At 38.5% G+C, this 22,132-nt stretch overlaps 1 protein-coding gene across 3 annotated transcripts in view; it reads right to left on the bottom strand.

The window, feature by feature from the left end:
- The window catches only part of NKAIN2 (sodium/potassium transporting ATPase interacting 2), a gene marked incomplete at its 3' end in the record, with an annotated part of 821,309 nt that overhangs the window by 137,062 nt on the left and 662,115 nt on the right, over positions 1-22,132 (bottom strand). For all 3 annotated transcript variants that reach the window (XM_080663586.1, XM_080663588.1, XM_080663587.1), the window contains one exon: positions 8,241-8,441. In XM_080663586.1, coding sequence (XP_080519712.1) covers positions 8,241-8,441 — 201 coding nt within the window. The remainder of the gene's footprint in view (positions 1-8,240; positions 8,442-22,132) is intronic.

The following is a 22,132-nucleotide window of genomic DNA, read 5'->3' as shown; positions in this document are numbered from 1 at the left end:
GAACTCACAGAAATAGTCACCAATTTATAAGGCACATTTCAGGAATAAAGCAAAATAAAATAAAGGACATGATAACTGATTGTTCAGGGTTTACTTTTACCAAAACTTGATTGACATCTGTGGCTAAGAATTAGTGTTCCAATGATTTTGTCATTATCTAGAGGAATTGAAAATGTTTATAAAGTTAAGCATGTGCCTATTTTAGAAGAACCAATCAATCTTGATTATTTCTTACTAATTAGGGATAAATCCAGTTAGGTTCTAAAATTAGTTTGTGGAACACAGTTTATATGCTCTGTGGTATTCAATTGTGCCAAAAAATATCCTTTCCTGTTTCTATTTACCATCTTCATTGTCCTATTTCAGTAACTTTGTCACTAGAAAAACCTCCAGTTCACAATTGTGTTTTGGTTCTTCCCATATTTTTGTGAATATTTATATAAACTATTCTGATGTTACAGAAAGACAAGTCACATTGATTGCATTTATTGGGTTATGACCTTTTGACAATTATGTCAGTGTACCTCAGCACCCAGGAAAACTAGAGTAGGTGCAGTGTGTGCAATATTTGAAACTAAGGAGTGAAGCTATTGAACCATCACAGGAGCTAGGGAAGAAGCCGAGTGCTTGTCCTTCTGCCCATTTTCATCACAGGCAGAAAAGTAGTTTTGTCCTAGGAAGAAAATTGTACAGTCTGGCCACGGAACTAGGCATGAGAAGACTCAAGTTTTTCAGTTTCAGCTCGAAACCACCTCACTCTTTAGTGTGGATAGGTAGTAGACACAGGAGAGAAACACAGACTCAGTGTTTGATGGCAGGCTAGTTATGCGATTGGCTGGACCCTGCAGAACTGTAAGGGAAATGACTCTCAGGCCCAGAAAGGAGCTGATGGAGCAACCAGAGCTGTGGTACCATTTTTAGTATTATAGCATCATCTTCCTGAGCAATTCAGGACAACGGAGAGATTAGTAGTTTAAAAAAAGGGAAGACACTAATATTTCTGGTGAAAAATTTGAAAATTGCACCTACCTCAGGTCTAAGGAGACAAAATTTCCAGAAGCAGGTCATGTTTATGGTAATTCTTTAAAAAAGCAATTACTTTCTATTCTTAGCCAGCACTAAGGGCTAGAGTAGTGGTCTTTAAGCATCTCTAGTCCCATATGTTCTGAAATAATTTTTAAAATTTACTTGTAAACTGTGTATATTTGACATAGATGTTTGAAATTTTTTCATCCTTAGTTTAAGTGCAAAATGGCCATTTATTTTGGCATATTATAAATATTAACTAGAGGCCCAGTGCATGAATTCATGTGGGATCGGGCTGAAACCAGCTCTCCAACATCCCCCGAGGGATTTCAGGTTGTGGGAGGGCACAGGCCAGGCCGAGGGACCCCACCAGTGCATGATTGAGGCTGGGGAGGAATGCAGGAGGTTGGACACCCGGGGAGGGACCACGGGAGGGCTCCAGGGTGTGTCTGGCCCGTCACATTCAGTCCTGATCAGTCAGACCCCATCAGCAAGCTAACCTATCAGTTTGAGTGTCTTCCCCTTGGTGGTCAGTGCATGTCATAGCGACTGGTTGACCGGTCAACTGTCTGCCCCCTGGTGGTCAGTGCACATCATAGTGAATGGTTAAGTGGCCTTAGCATATCATTAGCATATTATGCTTTGATTGGTTGAACGGACAACTGGACACTAAGCATATTAGGCTTTTATTATATAGGACACTTTTCAAGAGATATTAGTTAATCTTTTAAATATATCTAATGAAATTTGAATGTCACTCTGATTTAAAATTCACCTTATTTCATTTAAAAACACAGGTATGTATTCTTTCATAATCATAATTTTATAGAGTTCCTTTTCTTTTTGAACTTGTATTTCCACTCCACTACTTCCACAGAAGTTTTTCCTAATGTAATATTTATTTGTTTGAAAGTTTTATACCAATCATTCTATCATACTTGTTTGTCACAACTATATATAAATATATGTGTGTGTGTGTGTGTGTTAAAGTAAAGATGTATAAACTTAAGTATGTGTTTTCTTTCCTAGTCCATAAAATATCTGTTAAAAATATATTCTTTTTTTGACATTTAAAATATTTTTCAGCTTTATTGTGGTATAATTGAAAAATAAAATTGTATTTAAAGTGTACCTCACGGCAATCCGCTATAAAGATAGATTGCAAAATTAATAGTTAACCAACACATCCATCACCTCACATATTTATCTTTTTTTGGTGAGAAAATAAAAATATGTTATTATTTGGGTTGTCACAATTATGATTTCACACAATTGATCAAAACAGTCTTTCACAAATGTTGATCAAAATCATTAGGTATAAAAATAATATGTTTTTGAAATGCATTACTTGTTAGTACTAGACTGAGTCAGAGAGTTCAGCATGAATTCTATTCTTTTTTGTTTGTTTGTTTTTAGGCTTAAGCACAGGAAAATGTTGTTATGGAGAACTATTAGACACTTTTTTTATAATGCTGTCACATACCTCCTGCAAATTCTAATTTGTGTGCCACAATTTACATAATTATCTAAACAATATTTCAAAGAATATACCAACTGATAGATCTATTAGTTTTTTTTTTTCAATTTTAACAAAAAGCAAAGAACTGAAAATTGCCCAATTTGCAATAGCAATTTCTTGGAAATATACTAAAATCACTACCAGGACATAATCAACAACCAATAATTATGTTCTTAACTCTTTCTCTTAAAGGCACCTTGATTAATCTGATTTATATAAAATGTGCTGGGAATATTAAAATATTATTTAATTTCAATATATTTATTGACATAATATATTGATAAATTTTTAGAAAACCATGTACTTAGAGTGTATTTTTATCAAATTGTACAGCTGCAGATAGGGCTAATTTTGTTTATAAAAATGGCAAAACCAATAACTTATAAATTATTTTTTCTTTAACTTTAAATTATTTTTCACTGTAAATCAACCAAATCAAACTTATTTTGTTTTTTTAAGAAATCTGTCTTAGTTTTTTGATTCAAATATCCACATGACAACCATATCACTTCAGAATGCAGCAAAATAGCTGGGTATCAGCTCATGCCATTTCCTCACTTAACCCTTTAAAACAATGCAAATTCACAACATCAATTTACTATTTACTGCTCTAATAGTAATATCCTAAGCTACATGAAAATTGGGACCCAAATATTTGATAATCCAGTCTTTGTGAATAAGCATTTCCAGATTGAAGGAGTCAAGTGAAATGTGAGCAAGAAGGCCATTCCCTCTCATCCATACCACACACATCAGCTACATCCAAAGAAATACTCATGTACCATTTCCAACTACAACCCCAAATCCACTTGAATAAAGGCATTCCAAGTTTTGAAAATTTCTTTACCAATGGTATTCTTAGCAAGTCTCAGCATGCCGAAAGGCAAATATTTATCAGTAACTGAAAATAATTGGAAACATCAGTGACTCCATCCATTTGAAGATAACATATTTTATCTTTAAATTTTTTTTACCACAATCTGTTGAACAAGGATTTCCACAACTTTATAAACACTACAAGGTACACATTTTTCTGAATAGGGAATAGATATCACTGAAGGATGAACTTGACAGTGAACTTGTGGACAGCACCAGGTATTGGAACCTATTCTAAAGTCTTCTCTGACTTCCCTGCTAATTTGTATATGGTTTCTAAGCCAAGTTTATTATCTGTGGGAAAGAGTGATCTTATTTACATTTTTATCAATATCCTCTGCTCATCTCCTAAAACTATTAATAATCATTCTGATTAGCCCTAGCTTGTTTGGCTCAATGGATAGAGTGTGGACCTGCGGACTGAAGGGTCCCAGGTTTGATTCTGGCCAAGGGCACATGCCTGGGTTGTGGGCTCCATCCCCAGTAGGGGGCATGCAGGAGGCAGCTGATTGATGTTTCTCTCTCATTGATGTTTCTAACTTCCATCCCTCTCCCTTCCTGTCTGTAAAAATCAATAAAATATATTTTAAAAAATAATCAATATGCTTAAACAATAAGAACGTAGAAGTGTGTCAGAAGTTAAAGAAATCAAGGAAGTAAAGGGAAACACCTCCAGAAATTTTGGTTGGAGAAGTTTATATTAAATGTAGAGGTATTGGTCCTGAGAAGGTAGCTAGAGAAAAGAGGGAGTGAGCATTTGTTTTTGTTTTCCAATAAATTATTTGGAAATCTTAACATATATTTTAAAATATAAAGTAACTTTAGTTATTGTAATAAATGTTTTTTGTGAAAGCTTCATTTACTACATTTAAAACACCCTCCCTTTTCATTGTGTTGGTTATAGGAAGTGAAGTGTAATGTGTGCATACCAAATATAAGGCACAAACACCTCCATTCCCCTCACTCATAGCAGACATAGCTAATCAATCATGTCATGCTTTGCTACTAAAGAGCTAGAATTTGGGCGGCTTCAGGGATCCATTACACATCAGCTGGTGCTGGCATACAGGTTGAAACATTTCCTATTATTGGTGGCAGAGAAAAACCTAAGTCAGCATGTCCATCCTCCCTATTTACTAGCTAAGAAATCTTGGGAAAGGCTTTTCACAAGGGATCCTGTCATTTGTTGTTCTGCTGCCCTCACAGGACTGTTACACGTTCAGCAATTCAATTCCTAGGAACACGTTTTGTAAACCATGCAGTTGCAGTCACACATTTGACGAAATCGGCTTAATTTTTGTAGGGTGCACACTACCATCCTTCTAGTTGATTTCCTCCCTGGCTCTCTCCATACGTATTTATTTGATCTATTTTATAAGTGTGGGTTGTTTTTATTTTTGGTTTTATTGAAACTGTGCACACCTGCACCCCTTTTGAATGTGATGTCTGATACTAACTAGAAGACAATGCTGCTGGAGGAGGAGAGAGCTCCCAGTCTCACACCTGGCTTGTCATTAAGGTGTCTGGCAGTCCTTTCTGCTCCGCTGGAAGCTGTGTGATTAATAACCCCTCTTCCCAATTATGCGGATAACTCCTCTTCCTTTGGCTCTAGACAAGAAATCTCTTATGTATGGGCAATGCAAATTGTGGGCTTTGTGAATGCTAATTTCAAAATCAGCTAGGAGTTGATTGGCAGAAAACTGAACCATGGGGTGACAGGCATGCCAGGGGTCAGGAGTCTGTGAAAGAAAGGCTTAGTGAAGGTGGAGAAAAGGCACTGGAGAGATTTGGAGTTAATCAAGAGCAATCGCTGGAGGAGCAGCATTCTATGAAGGCAGATCTAAGCCAGATATCCTGGAAGAGACAGCAGGTTCAAAGGCTGGTGAAAACAAGGAGAAGAGTGAGAGTTTAGCTGACTTTACAAAAAGCCGGCTGGAACTCAGAAGCCAAGATTATGCCACAAAAATGCACAAACTGTATTTTCTGTCTATCACATCCTTGAAAAATGCACCTGGTTTGAATCCTTCGGAACCTCACCCCATTTTTGACTGTGACATCCTCAAAGTCAGGGATCCTGTCATTTGTTTTTCTGGATATCAGCAGAGGCCAAGCACTCAGGCAGTGTTCACTGGACTGGCCTGAACGGAACAGTAGGTTGTCAGGGGGATGATTTGGGTAACACAAATCATTTCATTTCTTAATCTTGACAGCAGAGTGATCAGAATGGGAAAATGTATTTGGAATCCATTAACTAGGCCAAGCAAATTGTTCAAGATAAACCCCATTTTGATTTGCATTCTAAAACTAATGAAGATCTGCTAAATTTTCTGCACAACAGATACTTTCAGCCCAAGGCTGACTTGACAAAAGCAAGTCCAAAGACAGAAATGTTGTTGAAATGTCTCCAAGCAATTGGCTTGGGTACACTGTTACTAAATTACTCTCAGGTGATCCTCAGTTGGCATTGCAAAAGAAGACGCCCCCTAGACAGAAGAAGAGGTGGAAAGGAGAGTGGTAAAAATGACACATCCTGTGATAGCTTGTTCAAATGATTTCTCCACTCTGTTGGGGGTAATGTAGACAGAATTCAGAGCCAGTAGCTTGAAATATCAGTTATATCTGCTCTTAGGGACACTCCATCCATCGTCTTTGTACTGTAGCCACTTTGCCTGTACAGATGGTTTTTACTTATGGTAAAAATACTTTTTCTTTGGGCAGTATGTCAACCTCAACATATGCTCCCATGTCCAAATGTATTTTTTAGAAAATTACACGTCTGCCAAAATTTTACGTGGGGTTTAATAAATATGTGAGCTATACATACATTATTTCAACTAACTCTCTAAAATATAACTATCCATGCATATAAACTCTGTCTTTATAGCATCCTTGACACATAAATGGAAGCTTTCCAAAATGCTTGGGTACAGAACAAAAGGAAGTTCCAGCTGAAGGAATATTTTATGTACAACCTCTCTCCAACACGTTTATGAAGGTGTTTCATCTGTCTCCTGAAACCAGAAACATTTTACTTATCCCTTGTGAAAATGAATGCTTCATCTGAATGGATTTCAAGTAATGAAATGACTACTTCCATCCCATCCAATCTAACTAATCTTTATTTCAAGATGATCAAAATGAACAGTGTTAGAGTTCAAACAGATTCCAGAAAGGTTTGTTTATTAAGAAGTGTCTCAGGTTGGACTTTTCCAGGGAATTCACTCAACACATTAGCTAAGAACATAATTCAAAATGTGGAAATGATTTATGCTGGTTTCTAAGTATTTCTAGTTCTCCCTTCTTTCTGGCCATTTTGTGACTGGGTGGGGCTGTGGGATGAGTTCTGGACAATGAACTGTGAACAATGAGCTTCTCCTCCCACAGAGGAGCATTTTTTGGCTCCAAATCTAGCTTGCTTTCTGGCACGGCAACCCATGATGACTCATGGCGGCTGCTCCACCGCCTCCTTTCCTTAGTGACAGTAATGGTAGAACCTCCTGCTGACTCAGAAGAATAAACTTTTGTGGTTTTTAGTCCTAAGAGATTTGGAAAGTGCTTACTAGCACAGCATACTTAGCCTATTAAAATAAATATATAATAACACATATACAAATGAAAATATATGTGTATTGTTTATATATGTATATGCCTCATTTAAAAACCTATTAAGTGAATATATTAGTTATATAACTGGATTATATATATGTACATATATCTATCTATGTATATATATACACACTTATATATGTTAGTTATATAATTGAATACACACATGTTCACATAGCTTTTTAAATTCCAGAAGAATTTTATGTAAACTAATTGATACCATTCTACCCAGAACTCTGTCTTGTTAATTAAGAATTGTGAGATAATTATCATTCCCAAAGTAATTAACTGAAAAAAAGGTAAAAAAGCATACCCTACTTGTATTATTTGTTATTAACAATTTTAAGACTATGCACATTAATTGCAGATCTACATGGCATCTGAAAAAATATATGTGGATCAGCACCTATAGATATGTAATAAATAAATGGAGACATGTATAATACAGTTGACTTAACCTTATAAACTCCACGAATTATTCATTTAGCCTTAGTAAAAGTTTTTCCTAAGAAAAGTGTATGTTATTTATCTTATTTATCTCCTTGTCATAATGATACAATATAAAATAATATGTTTTATGTATCATAGGTATGTGTTATTCAAATATGTTCTACAAATACACAATAGAAAGGACTTAGGAGAGTTCTTTACAAGTATAATACTATAAAAAAGGGGGGGCATGATTGTCTGAGAACTGGAATTCAATTTAAAAAAAAGCTGAATTGTTTTGAAAGTAGGGGAGGGATAAAAGGTGATGCATGGTACTTGGGGGAAATCTAGCAAGAAGACAGGGCAAATGGAGAAGGCGTTTCGGGACTAACAGTACACACAGAAAGAAGCCCAGGCTGAGAGGAAGAACACCTTCTGAAATCTTATAAATGTGGGTATTGCAGCATGTTCATAGTGAAAACTCTCTGATCTTCCCTTCAGAATCTTTGCTATAGTCTACCAGAAGCTAAATAATCAAACCTAAACTGGCTGGATTTCTTATGTAAAATGCTGAAGATGCCACATCTATTTACTGCTGAAAAGAATCAGTATACTCAGTCCAGGGCAAGGCTTAACCTCAAAATCCCTATTAAAGGTGGCATTAATTAGGAAAAAGCAAATAGCCATGTGTTACCTGCATAGTCCATTTGTCGTGCACCGAGATCGCACAGAAATAAAACAATTCCGGAAGCACTAAAAAGAGTGGTTGTCTGTCAACACTTACTGCGAGGACAATCTGCAGGGAACTGTGAGCCACTTCTATGTACTGGTACTCCAGAAAACACCCTGAGACCGTGATGTAGCGATGGTCTTCTGGGGCCCAGTCTGGGGCAGGTGTCACTGATGTCACCGTACATCCTGGTCCATTCTCCATCCACCAAGATCGGTGCATTGAAATATTAAAAGTCAGGATAAGGTCTGTTTCCTGCAAGAAGGCCATTTATAAGGATGAGAATTACTTCATAAATGTTAGTTAGCTTATTTGGACTGACTTGTTCTGAGTTTCCCATTTGGAAATGTGGGTTTCCCCCCTATCCTTACTGTATTTTATAGGTAGAAATATCATCTAAAGTAAAACTATTAGTTCTCCCTGAAAATGATGTACCTATGAATTCTACTTATGACAGTTAACCTGACTACACTACAAATAATTAGTAAAATTATCAGCGGCTTACATTAATTGTAAACCTGAAAAGTCCTTACCTCTTACAACTTGTAAATATTACAAAGGCTGTAATTTTAACTCTTTTGTCAAGTGAAGATCATCTTCTTTTATTTACTTTTTTTAAAGATCATCTTATTTTAAATCTATTTTCCTCTCAGAATATTCACCTTTTGCCCATTTTAAATATTAAAGTTGTACTTCAATTTAGCCAAAGTTAATATAACATTGTCACTAATACTAACATTCGTAAGACCTTTACTTAATAAAACATAATACTACTTTTTTTTCCTGTCCATTCCTACTATTTTAGCAAACTTTCTCAGGGTCTTTTCAATCTTGTCTACTTGAACTATAAAATTAGCCATAACATTTCTTAAGAAATATAATTAGCAAACTCTTACAGGGTGGAGAAAATAAGTCCACAAACCACTAGACAAAGTTCAGCATGTACATGTTTGGCTATAAATGCAATAAAAGGCATAGATTTTGTACTTAGAGAGCTTATAATCACATATACAAACATGAGCTATCAATAGCGCATGGACCAATGTCTTCTAGGAAGAAAATGGGGAAAAGGAATGCATCAAATACAATTTACTACTCAACAAGTCAAAAAATTCATAATAAAATGTAAATGCATATCTTCAACCCACAATCATTAACTAGATGATATAATCTTATATTCTCATTTACTTCTTGTAGACGTTTAAACAAAAGTCTGTGTGTATGTGCATGTTGTGAATCCTGAGGACTAAGAAGGGCTTCTAGTGGCTAACCGGGCTCAAATAAAAACAAAAACATAAAACAGAACCTAGCAGCCATTTCTGCACAGGTGTCCCTCAGGTGAACCACACTTCACAGAGCATCTCTGCACCTCTGCACCACTAGACTGCCTTCCTCTGGGCCACCAAACTGCCTGCCTGCACTGTGTTTCTGTCACTGGAACCAGCCCTTATAAAGTAGCTACTGTAGTCCTATTGCAACCAATAGGACTGAGGCTTTCCCCATCCAATCAGAGCTGTGCAGCTCTGACCTATAGGGGCAGTTCTATTCTGACCAATCAGGGATCAGGAGCAGGGATTTCTGTCTATATAACACAGTTCTCCTCTAGGTAGGAGAGCATACTTTCCATGGAACACTGAAGATCGTGTTTCCTGGCTGGACCATTGAAGCCACTCTGTATTACCATGAGCTGTTTGCACTACATAAAGTTTCCTTCTTCACCACATCCCAAATTGGGGCTTCCTGTTGGTATTAAATGGGCACCAATGACTATCAGTTAACAAGGTGTATCTTATTTTAACCACAAAATAGAAATTCTTGGTTGTAAAACAGACAATAAAAAGGTCTCCTGGAAGTCCGCTATTAAATTCAACAGAAATTCCTGAGTATGATCTGCTCCATGCGTAACCAATATATTATTTAATTCCCACATAGTTATAATTTTGTTTTCAAAATAGTAAGGGCTTTTGAGACAAAAAACTAATCTCAACAGTACAAAACAAGGCAGAAAACCACAAACCAAATCTTGTATATTCTGGATGGATTTATATTGAAAAACACACCAAATGGGCTCAGAATTGTAAGATTCAAAAACTTTCATATCTTAAGAAAACTTTCATAATTATTTGTTCAGATTAGTATAGTGACAAAAAATTGTTGTGTCAATATATTTATTCATCTCTTTCAGTAAGCCTTCAAAAAGTTCAGATTAAAGGACCTCATTTTTGGTCATGTCATTTTTCAAAATAACAGGGTCTGATGTATTACATGAAAGTTGTTATTAGCACTAAAATGTGGTTTCTGAAAGGGGCTATATGTATTCAGGTCAACACAAGAGGCCTAATTGCTCAACAAATAATAAGCATTTGATAAAAAAAAATTGACAAGTAAATGAGAAAATGATACTAATAACACCTCAGAATTTCAATAAAAAGCTAAAATTTACTTTCACAGGTTATGGCATTTGAAGAAGAGCATACATACATATATCTGTTCTAATAGTAAGCAGTGGAGGCTGTATTGCAGTGTTTAGAAGGTGGAGGGTGAGAGTGAGAAGTTTTGAGTTGCCAGTTTTAAAAATCTGAAATATTTTCTTAGATTTCTGGAGTAGTGTACTACTTAGTTATTCTTTTGGAATAATACTATTGAAAATTGATACAGTCCCATTTTTAGGCTGCTTAGTTACTATCTAAAAGGCTAGAAACTGCACTTCTATGTAAATGGCAATTAGGTTATAGTCATCATCATAGTTACTAACAAATATTAATTATTTATATGCCATATGCAAAACACTCTACCAGGTCGTAATGATGTGAACAGACAGAAAATGCTATCACTAATATCACAGGCTTATTGTCTCTTTGGGGGATAAGATACGAAGATAAAATGTAACTGTACGAGAAGGCGTTGGTCAACTACGTAATGAGAGGTATGGGCAATCTGTACACAGGTCCTTGGAGAGCATGATGCCTGTGAATGCAGGTGACACAGCCCCTAGAAGAAGGGAACTCTAGCTGGGGCCAGAAAGAAGGGCCAGGCTTGGATAGGCCATCAGCCTGGGAAGGGGAAATATTTTAAGTAGAATGGACCAAATAATACAAATTATAGAGCTAAGACTACTTATATAATACTAGATGCCGATGCACAAAGATTCGTGCAGAATGGGCCTTCCTTACCCTGGCTGCTGGCATAGCCTTTGCTCAGGCCCAGAGCCACCTTTCCGCCCTCCCACGCTGCCCAGAGGCCCTGAGTGGCTGGGGTGGTGTGAAACGCCTGCGTCGTCACCCTGGTGGTGACGCAAGTGGCCTGCCCCCGTCAGCTGGGCACCTGTGTATGCAAATTAACCCGTCAGCTTTGTTGGGTTAATTTGCATACTCACTCCTGATTGGCTGGTGGGAGTCACAAAGGTACGGTCAATTTGCATCTTTCTCTTTTATTAGTGTAGATTTATGGACCCTGTAAATAGCCTTTATTTTATGAGATGAGAGTTTGTAAGAAGGAGGAGTATAAAATAGCTTTGGAACGATAAGCTGGGGTTAGACTGGGAGAGACCTAAATGTTAAATCAAACACCCTAGCTTACTGAAGGATGTTTGATCAGTGAAAGGACACTGGCATGGTCAACCATGAACCAAGAGTAATTACAATAGACAAAATCAAGTCTCCTGTAGCACGGCAGTGGACAGTGCAGGAAACATGAGGAATCCAGTGCAGATGCTGAATTAAACAACAGTCATTATGGAGGTGACGACACAAATGCTGTAAGACCCGAAGGCTTGACCTCCGTCACCCAGACTCTTCTGTTGAGTTCTATAATGGTCCAGGGAGGCTCGGACGAGGACCATTGCTTTCAACCTTCTCAGAGTAGGAATGGGAACAAGTCAGCATTCACCTTACCTTAAAACATACATCTGGTGATGACATTAGAGGAATGCCAAGCAAGCACATTTCATTGAAAGAAGCAACTTTTAACAACAAAAATACTCTGGGAGGTTGAAATACTTACATTAGTAAAACCTATATTTGGTTATGAGGACTGAGAATAAATAGTTAGGAAACTCTCAGATTGAATGATATTCTATAATCAGCTAGGGAGGCAGGAGTTCGGATAGTGAGGAAGGCTGTATTTGACACCAAAATTCACTTTTTTTCCAATAAACTCTTATTTATTTACAATCCATATACACTGGGCTAAAGTTTAAAATGTCATCAGAAAGCATCGTGTTATATCTCATTGCTAATACCTACATGTGGATATTAATTCATAGGAAACCCTGAAAAATTCGTAAAAAGCATCATCATTCATGGCTTATTTCTTGCTGGTGAACTTAATATCCTAACCCTAAATACAGCTGGTTTGTTTTTTTCTATCAACACATTCATAGATCTATGCAAACCTGCTTAGACATATAAAAACCCCAATGCTAAATTTATCCTGGTATCATATGAATCAGTGAAAGCGAATCATGTTGTTCAAGATACCAGAAAGAAGGAGCTGAAAAAATATGGTTTTAAAAAGATAAGCAAAATCACAAATACACTTTAACAGGTTGGATAAATGTTACCTATGTAGGAATGTAGCCCCGAACATAAAGAAGTTCATATCTACCAGCTCTAAAATCCAAAGATGCAAGCCATGCTACTTTATAATGAACTAATGAGAAGTAGATGGACCATAAAGTATACATTTGTGCCCTCCTTTCTTCTAGAATGTTCAACTATGGGTAACCGAGATTTGGCTGATCATGGGTCATAAACTCAGTATGACACCATCACTAATATTGATTCCAGTGCCTGGTTTCTGTCATTAGTTATTCCAGAAAAGATTTAAGAAAATATTTCTGTGACCATGGTGAACATTACAACCATTGCTCTAAAATCAGATGAGAAAAGTCCGATGGCATATAGATTTCGAAAAGCTAGAGTTCTTAAACCAAAATGTGTCTCTTCCCATTAGGTAGAAAGGTTCACTAAAAATTTAATGGAAAGTATTTAAAGTTCATTGACACTATGTTTTCATTGTTTCTAGCCTGAAATGGGTTTCTCTGGTCTGTGTTCCCCCAAAAGTCCAGTATTTCACTTTTCTAAATCTTATACTGACTGCCTTCTTAGTCGAGACAAATATTCTATATTATTGCACAATTGGTCTGCACTGTCTGCACCCAGAACATCGTGGCTGAAGTCGCTTTCTTATGAAATTCTCCCCAACACCTCCTGTTAATATCCTGTGTATCTCTCTGCATTAGAATTAATACTTTGGGCTACTCCTTCTAAGAAGCTTTTTCTGACTAACCCCATTCCTTATTTAACATTACAATGTTATACCTAGTACTTCAAGAGCAATATTATCTTGGTCAATTGCTTTCTTTTTATGGGTAAAGTAGTATGTTAAGCCCCAATATAGTCACCTTTCCTGCTCAAGAAATGTATATTAACTCTTGGCTGGTGAAGAAAGTCTGCATCCGGAATGTAAAAAAAAAAAAAAAAAAGTTGTTTTAAGATGATCCTTGTAATGGTCTAAAAGAGAAAAAAGAAAAGCAGGAAGGAAGGGAGGGAGAGCTGATAAAAGGAAAAGAAAAAAAAAAGAATTCAATAAAGAAGCCTCCATGCTATATTCAAGTTAATTGAACCTCCAGGCTCAAAAGTCCTTTTTTTCTTTTTTTTTTTTTTTTACTCCTAATGTTAGGACCCATCTGCTGAGTGGGATCTAAGTTTGGCAAAATGAGTCCGCTCTCCTCTCTTTCACACCCTCACAAGCAGATGCTCAAGGCAGAATTTTCTCAGCTGGTTACTATGATGAAAGATCAACTTCTCCCTGACTTTATCGGTTTCCATGTATGGAAACCCCTTCAGGCAGCTTTTCCTGCTGATTTCTCACCTTCCCGTGGGTTCCCTCCCTGCAGGTATGTTTTCCATCTTGTGAGCATTCCTTTCCTGTCTTAGAGCTTTGAAAAGTGATCTGCATTCACTCTAGGGAGTTAGGGAGGCAAAGAACAGGTTAGCTATTTCAAGAGATGTTACGGCCATTTTAGCACTCACCGAAAGCCCACCAGGTCATTTGTTTTCAAAGCACATTTATGTGGGTTTTTAATTGCCATGAAGGCACAGTGGTTCAGATGATACTGAAGGCTTGGAGACATTGAAGGAACACTGCAATGTCCTTCCAAATAGTCCCACACCTTTACTACCAGTCATTAACTCACCTACATATGCAACCCACCTCTGGTACTGATGTCATTTCAGAAACTATGATTTAGACAGCATCTGTACTTATCACAAAGGATTTTTTAACTTGTCAACAGAATTGAATTGGGAGCCCAATCTAATTTGAACCCATAATTCAAAATGTATATTGGTTTAATTTGTTACAAGAGATGCTAATAAAGTTTTATGTCCTTTCTTTCTTCATTCATTCTCTGGGAGAGAACATTCCTTGGAGAAATGACCAAAAAATGGTAGCAAGACAGAGATGAGCCAAGTGTTAATGTTACTGATGGATTTCATAGTCATTTTTTAGTTATTGAGAATGGCCACAACTGGGTATGAAGTGAAATGCTAATTAATGGAAAATTTCTCTGTAAAATCTTTATAAATCTTTAATTTTGAATAAGTTCAGTTTTGCAGCTTATTGATAAATTTGAGGCAATCTATATTACAGAAAAAGGAAATGAAGTTTGTGTATTCATTGCCTAGTAAATGCTAAACAACATTTAGAAGTAGGGATCACTATGCTTATTTAATAGAAAAAAATGAGACTAAGCATGGATATATATATCTGCAAAAGTTATTTTTACTAAGGATGAAGCTAGGCTTCAAACTTATTTTTTTTCTGACTCATGCTTTCCTACTGGACTTTGTTGCCTTTTACAGAAATTATCTTGGCCATCCAATCAATCATTGCAAAATACCATATTTAGTCTTCTTTAGGACAATGTACTAAAATAAAAAGATGGTGGACACAGAATTCATACAATTTATTTCAAAAATTTCCAGGTGCCGTTCAGAAACCTACTCAACGTTATAAAAGACCTTGACATGTCCTCTTAGGTGGTTTGCCAACACTAATACAAAATTCATTGCACCCTGTAGTTACAATAGTGTTGTATTTGCCATGAATTTGGATGAAGAAGCTTTTAAAGATATTTTAGTTGTACTTTATTCTCACGAGAGAATTTTTTTTAAGTGGTAAGATTTGTCTCCTGTCTTATTTTTATCCTGGCAACTACATAGATCAATACTGCTTAGAATTTGTGGAGACAAATATAAATAAACCTTTAAGTCTAAATACAACACCTTTAAGTATACGTATCTATTTCATTTGGATTGTTTCCAAAGAGCTATTTGTAGCTTTTGTTACACACGAGGCCAAGAGGCGACTGGAGGTCACTGTCTAGAAGAAAACATTAATAAACAGAAAAACAGTCATCATCAGAGTGGTTATCCATAGCCATAAGCCAAGGAGCCACTTGAATGTATACCGTACATGTTAGCACATCCAATACAAGATTGGAAATCACATAGAGAAAAACATGGTGGTATGATTTTAAGTTGTAGGTAGATTTTGTGAAGCTACTTCAGTAAAGGAGTAATAAAGTAAACAGCTCTTTTCCTGCAGTGAACATAGGAACTGTGTAGCATATAACCTTCTCATATACCAAAGGGACCTTACAGACTTCTGTCAGACTGTTTGGTTTGGTGTGTAACAGACACTGATAAAATTGCATCCTGTGTCCAGGGTGGTTATGGGGTTTAAAAACGATGTCAAATGAGGAGCTGTGAAAGAATTTTGGTTGAATTGTCTGTAAAAGAAAGGAATCAGAAGGATCCTCATAATTGCCTTTAAATATTTAAAGAAGTACCCAAATCCAGAGGGATCAGACTCATTATTTACAGTTAGCCCCAGAAAGGCAGGCAAAGATTCAAGCTGATGAATTTATCTGGAAGGTAAGGCAGACCAAGGGATTAGAAGTGCTCTCAAAAGGAATGGGTGGTATTCTTAATAATGAATACCTATAGCTAGGCGGATATAAAGGTTGGATGGTCATTTAAGAGTGAAGACTGCACTCAAAACTTGTACAGTCTCTTCCCTCAAAATGGCTAGTTTACGTTATAGCCTGCCTCCACTGACTACTCATTTTATCTATTACATACTATGCTGTATTTGACAATGATTATACATAAATTCTCAGCATCAGGACACTTAGAGAATCGCTTTTGAAGTATTGAAATCATTTTAACTCTCCTGGGAAAGGAGCAATTTTAATAAATTTTCACCAATCACTGTTTATTCATAGCTGGAGCCAAGGGAAGAACCTGACTTTACACATCGAATCTGAAAAGATGCAAAAAAAAAAAAAAATCAAGCAATTTAAGAATTTAATCTAGTTAGAATATTAAAAGTTACTTACTGTTATAGAGTATGGCTACATGATTTTTAGTAACTTTGTACCCATTATGCATCTTTCAATGATGAGAATACACTGAGAAATGTATTCTTAGGCAATTTTGTCCTTGTGCGAACAACATAGAGTGTACTTGAACAAACCCTGAAGGTGTAGCCTACTCCACACCTAGGTTGTCTGGTATAGCCTATTCCTCCTAGGCTACAAGCCTCTGTAGCACGTTACTGTACAAAACAACAAGAGATTAAATTGAGTATGAGAGAAAATGATGCAATCAAGAGATGGAGTAAACATGAGATGTACTATGAGGATGCTGCCCCCATAACACACATACTGTTTAACAGCAAACTTTTTTGTAAGTAGAAAAAGTACACTCTAAAATAGGAATAAAAGTTAATACATAAATCAGTAACATAGTCCTTTATTATCATTATTGAGCATAAAGCACTGTACTTAATTGTATGTGCCATCCTATCTAATAAAAGAGTAATATGCAAATTAACCATCACTCTGTTACACCCACAAGCCACGCCCACAAGCCATGCCCTCCAGTCAATCAGGAGCAAATAAGCAAATAAACCCAACCAAGATGGCTACGGCCAGAGAGAGCAAGAGGGAGGCTTGGGTTTCCCCAGCAACGGAGGAAGCCAAGCTTTCCGCCTGCCCTTGCCAGCCTAGGCCTCCACTCAATGCTACAAAGTTTCAATGATAGAAGATACATAAATCCCAACAAAAATGGCGGCAGCCACAGAGCTGGAGAGAGCAGGAGGCTAGGGTTGCCCCCGGCGATGGAAGAAGCCAAGCTTCTGCAGCCCTGGCTGGCCTAGGCCCCCACTCCAGGCTACAAAGTTTCAATTATAGAAGATAAATAAATCCCAACAGAAATGGCTGCAGCCACTGAGTGAGCAGAAGGCTTGGCTCTGCTCCAGGCTACAGAGTTTCAATTGTAGAAGATAAATAAACCCCAGATACCAGGGCCTCTGCTTGGGTTGCCAGGGGGCGTGGCTGGCTTGCAAACCACCACAGGCCCCTCGCCCAGGCCACCCCATGCCCCAAGGGAACCCCCACCCTGATCTGGGACACCCTTCAGGGCAAACCAGCTGGCCCCCACCCATGCACCAGGCCTCTATCCTATCTAATAAAAGAGTAATATGCAGATTGACCATCACTCCAACACACAAGATGGCTGCCCCCATGTGGTCAAAGATGGCTGCCCCCATGTGGACACAAGATGGCCACCACAAGATGGCCAGCAAGGGAGGGCATTTGGGAGGGACCAGGCCTGCAAGGGAGGGCAGTTGTGGGCAATCAGGCCAGCAGGGGAGGGCAGTTGGGAAGGACCAGACCTTCAAGGGAGGACAGTTGGGGGTGATCAAGCTTGCAGGGGTGGGCAGTTAGGGGTGACCAGGCCAGCAGAGGAGGGAAGTTGGGGGTGACTGGGCCTGCAGGGAAGGGCAGTTGGTGGGGGGACCAGGCCTGCAGGGGAGGACAGTTAGGGGTGACCAGGCCTGCAGGGGAGGGCAGTTAGGGGCAAACAGGCTGGCAGGGGAGCATTAGGCATCAATCAGGCTGGTAGGGGAGTGGTTAGGGGGTGATCAGTCTGGCAGGCAGAAGCGGTTAGGGGCAATCAGGAAGGCAGGCAGGCGAGCAGTTGGGAGCCAGCAGTCCTGGATTGGAGAGGGTGCAGGCTGGGCTGAGGGACACCCCTCTCTGTGCACCAATTTTGTGCACCGGGCCTCTAGTCCTATATAATAAAAGCCTAATATGTGCAGTGTCCACTTGTTCAGTCATCCGTTCAAACAATCAAAGTGTAATATGCTAATGATATGCTATGGCCGCTCAACCTCTCGCTATGATATGCACTGACCACCAGGGGGCAGACATTCAACTGGTCGACCAGTCACTATGATGTGCACTGACCACCAGGGGGCAGATGCTCCGACTGGTAGATTATCTTGCTGCTGGGGTTCAGCTGATCAGGACAGGCTGGACATGCCCTGGAGCCCTCCTGTGGTTCCTCCGCAGCTGGCCAACCTCTCTTGTCCCTCCCTGGCCCTGATCGTGCACTGGTGGGGTCCCTCGGCCTGGCCTGTGCCCTCTCGCAATCAGGGCTGAGGGATCCCACCCCCCCGCCCTGAGTGCACAAATTTTGTGCACCAGGCCTCTAGTACTTTTATATGACTAGTAGTGCAAGGGGTTTGGTCACAGCAGCATCAGCGTAAACACTTAAGTACTATAGTTTGCCATGACATTACAACAGATATGATGTCACTAGGTGATAGGCAGCTTTCATCTCCATGATAATATTATGGGACCACCATTGTATATTTGGCCAGTTGTTGTCCAGAATATGGCTCTGTAGCACCTGGCTTTACTTTTAAAAATTCAGTCACAAAAGAACTGAAAGTTATTGTAGATCCCAAGGCTAACTAAATTCAAACCTGACGTTCGACTCCTTCCACTCTAAAATGCAGTTATTCATTTTCCCTGGTGCTACATTGCCACTTAGCATGGAATGAAGCTTTAGTTTTTATTAACTGTATAATTTGATTTCTCCCTAGTTGAGTCCATGTTAATCATTCTCCATAAAGAGAGATGTATGTGCCTGTGTGAGATTACTGAGAATAAAAGGGAAGAGTAAAAATATTTCATGTTCAGGAAAATTTTGGAAGAGCTCATGTAATGCATTGCAATCACTTTTATTTTCAGGTCTAAATTATCCAGGTAATTATGCAATTTCTCTGCTCTGCTTACCAGTGGAAACCAAGATAGTAGGGCTGGTGGGAAAAGTAAAACTCTGTGAAAGAGAAGACTTGAGCTCATGACCACGGGCATCATTCTCCATATAGCTTTCTCATTCTGTAATGCAGAGGAGATAATGACCATCCCTTTCCAGGTAATTGAGTACCAGAGAAGTATAATGGGAATTGTTTCATTGAATGAGGATGAATTTGGTCTTAGTGGTAAAGCTCTGTGAGATATGGACATAAAGAGATTTCTGATCATTTGTAATAATGAACCATTTTCATCCAAAGAATCCTACCTTTAGCTGGGGATGAGCACATGGCTGGGAACCTTTTCATATCACTTTAAGACACTTCCCTCTCTAGCAAAGGACAGTCTTGACATGCTTTCATGGTAATAGTGGCCAGACCCTATGATCTGGCTACTCCACTTTGTCACTTTGTCCACAGCGCTTCTTCCCACTGCCTATCCTGACCTCTGCCTAAGTGTAGGAAGCCTGCATCCACCTGTGTATATTTCTAAACACAATACTGGTTGACCTATCTTGCTCTAAACCTTCGTCTCTCCATTCTAACCTCACACTTCAAATTCTACATGAAACTGTAGTAACTATGTGAAACCTTCCTATGCTAGCCATATTCCTGCCTGTAACTTCCTGCCAGCATGATTTGAACTCAGAACCTGGGCCTTACAGTACCTGACTGCTTTCCAAAACATAAGGCACATCAACATAGAACCTAGAGTGTAAACATACTCACTAACTAATTACTGGCATATGTAGCCCTTGGATATGACAAGTGTCTCGTATAGCTTTTGAGCTGACATTTATTGAGTCATAGGCTGCATATACTTATAATGAATGTACCGTCTGTCTCTTTATAACTTGCTTTAACCTTTCTTTTTTGACTAAAACGGATTTCTGGAAAGTATAATTTTGTTTCAATATCTTATATTGAAAAAGGTTTTGATTTTTATCAGATTTAAACCATAAACAAAGAAGCTAAAGGAAATGAATAAGAAACTTGTGTTCAATTAGATTAATGATCATAGTTGGTATTGCTTTGCTTCTCTTAAACCCCAGGGCACTTATTTTCTTCCACACAATGTAAACAGAAAACAATATTTCTCCTGTGTACCTGGGTAAATTATTCCTTCCCATGGGCCAAATAAATTTAAAAAATCACGATACACTGTTTTTTTGGGGGGCATAATTTGAGATAGGAAACAGAATTGAATATGATATTTGCGGCTAGTCTGAGAGAAATCATTTCAGAGCCTTCTACAGGCAAAAGATAAACTGCCTATCAGCGTCTGAGGCAAACACCTGAAATTTCAACGTTTAGTTTTGGGCACAAAAGTCCCGTGAAAGTGGGAGGACTGTTCTGGTTGACTTCTGGTCCTCTCCCCTCTGCATATCTCTGGAGCTTACTTCTTAGACTCAATAGATTAGGAGAAAAAGAAAAAGCACTTATTTCCTACTCTTCAGGTTTTCAGAGATGAAAAACAATTTTTATTCCGTTTCTCCTCAGGGAAAAGGATGGGAGAGATATATCCCCCATGTCTTTTTCTATCTTTTAGCCCCATCACCTCCATGAAGAGCAACTTATTTGATGGATAAGTTTGGAAACAGGAGTGAGTCTGCTCAGCTCAGCCAGAACTCTCCTCTTATTTGGAGACAGCTTATCTGCAGAATGCACACAATCTTTGTAACTCCACAGGGTGAAATCACAGGCAGTGCTATATCTTCTTTGTAGTGATATTCACATAGATATTTTATAAAGATATATTCATATGGATATTTTATAAAGATATCTATCTATCTATTTATCTATCTATCATCTATATATCTATCTATCATCTATCTATAAAAAGAGGTAATATGCAAATTAGGCCGGGACTCTGTAACGGGTTACGACCAGCGGAGATGGAGACAGAGGCAGTCCTGGAGGGGGGCCAGGGGACGCTGCGAGTCAGGTGCGGGTCCCGGCCCCCCACGGTGCTGGTCCGGCCTGACTCTCCCAGTGGCCAGTGCTGTGCGAGTCAGGCTTCGGTCCCAGCCCCTGCAGTGCTGGTCTGGCCTTATTCCTGCAGTGGCCAGTGCTGCCCAAGTCAGGCACCGGTCCCACCCCCCTGCGGGGTGCCTCGTTGCACGGCGGGAGGCGGGGCACCTCCTCGCGTGATTTCAATTGCACGCTGGGCCTCTAGTATTTATATATTTATGGTTATCATTCATAAAAATATGCAGCTCAACTGAATGTCTGCCCGGAAGCTGAATGATACAGAACTAGAGAATGGGGCATGGAAACCGGAGGCCCAAGGGAAGTATTGGAGAGAAGTTGGTATTATCCACAGGGCCCTACATACCCACAGTCCACTTTTGAGGAATACTGAGTTAGTGACCCAAAATTTCTCTACACAGCTAATTGGATAATGAATGTAAACTTTATACAGACAAAGATCAATAGAACCAGTTAGGTTGAATATAATACATTCAGATAAAATTAGCTGCATATCCTTAAAACATTCTTCCCTAAGTCATTTCAGGTATTCTAAATATGTCTTGATTTAAAACCTGAAATGGGAACTTGAAAGGGCTTATTTAATGAAAATTAACTAAGATTCTAGTTCTTCAAGACAATGAAGACCATCACTGTGAAGGATAAAATATAAATAAGACATGATTTAGCCTTCAAAGACTGTACAATCTGATAAACTGTCAAACAACATGTGCAATTACATCATAAGGTAAAACATGGCTATAACCTTAAGAAACATAAAAAACACTTTTGAAGTAAAGGTCACA

Source organism: Plecotus auritus (genome assembly GCF_963455305.1).
Source record: "Plecotus auritus genome assembly, chromosome: 4".
NCBI lineage: Eukaryota > Metazoa > Chordata > Mammalia > Chiroptera > Vespertilionidae > Plecotus > Plecotus auritus.
Note: the sequence above shows the minus strand (reverse complement) of the source record. Positions and strands in the feature narration are given on the sequence as shown.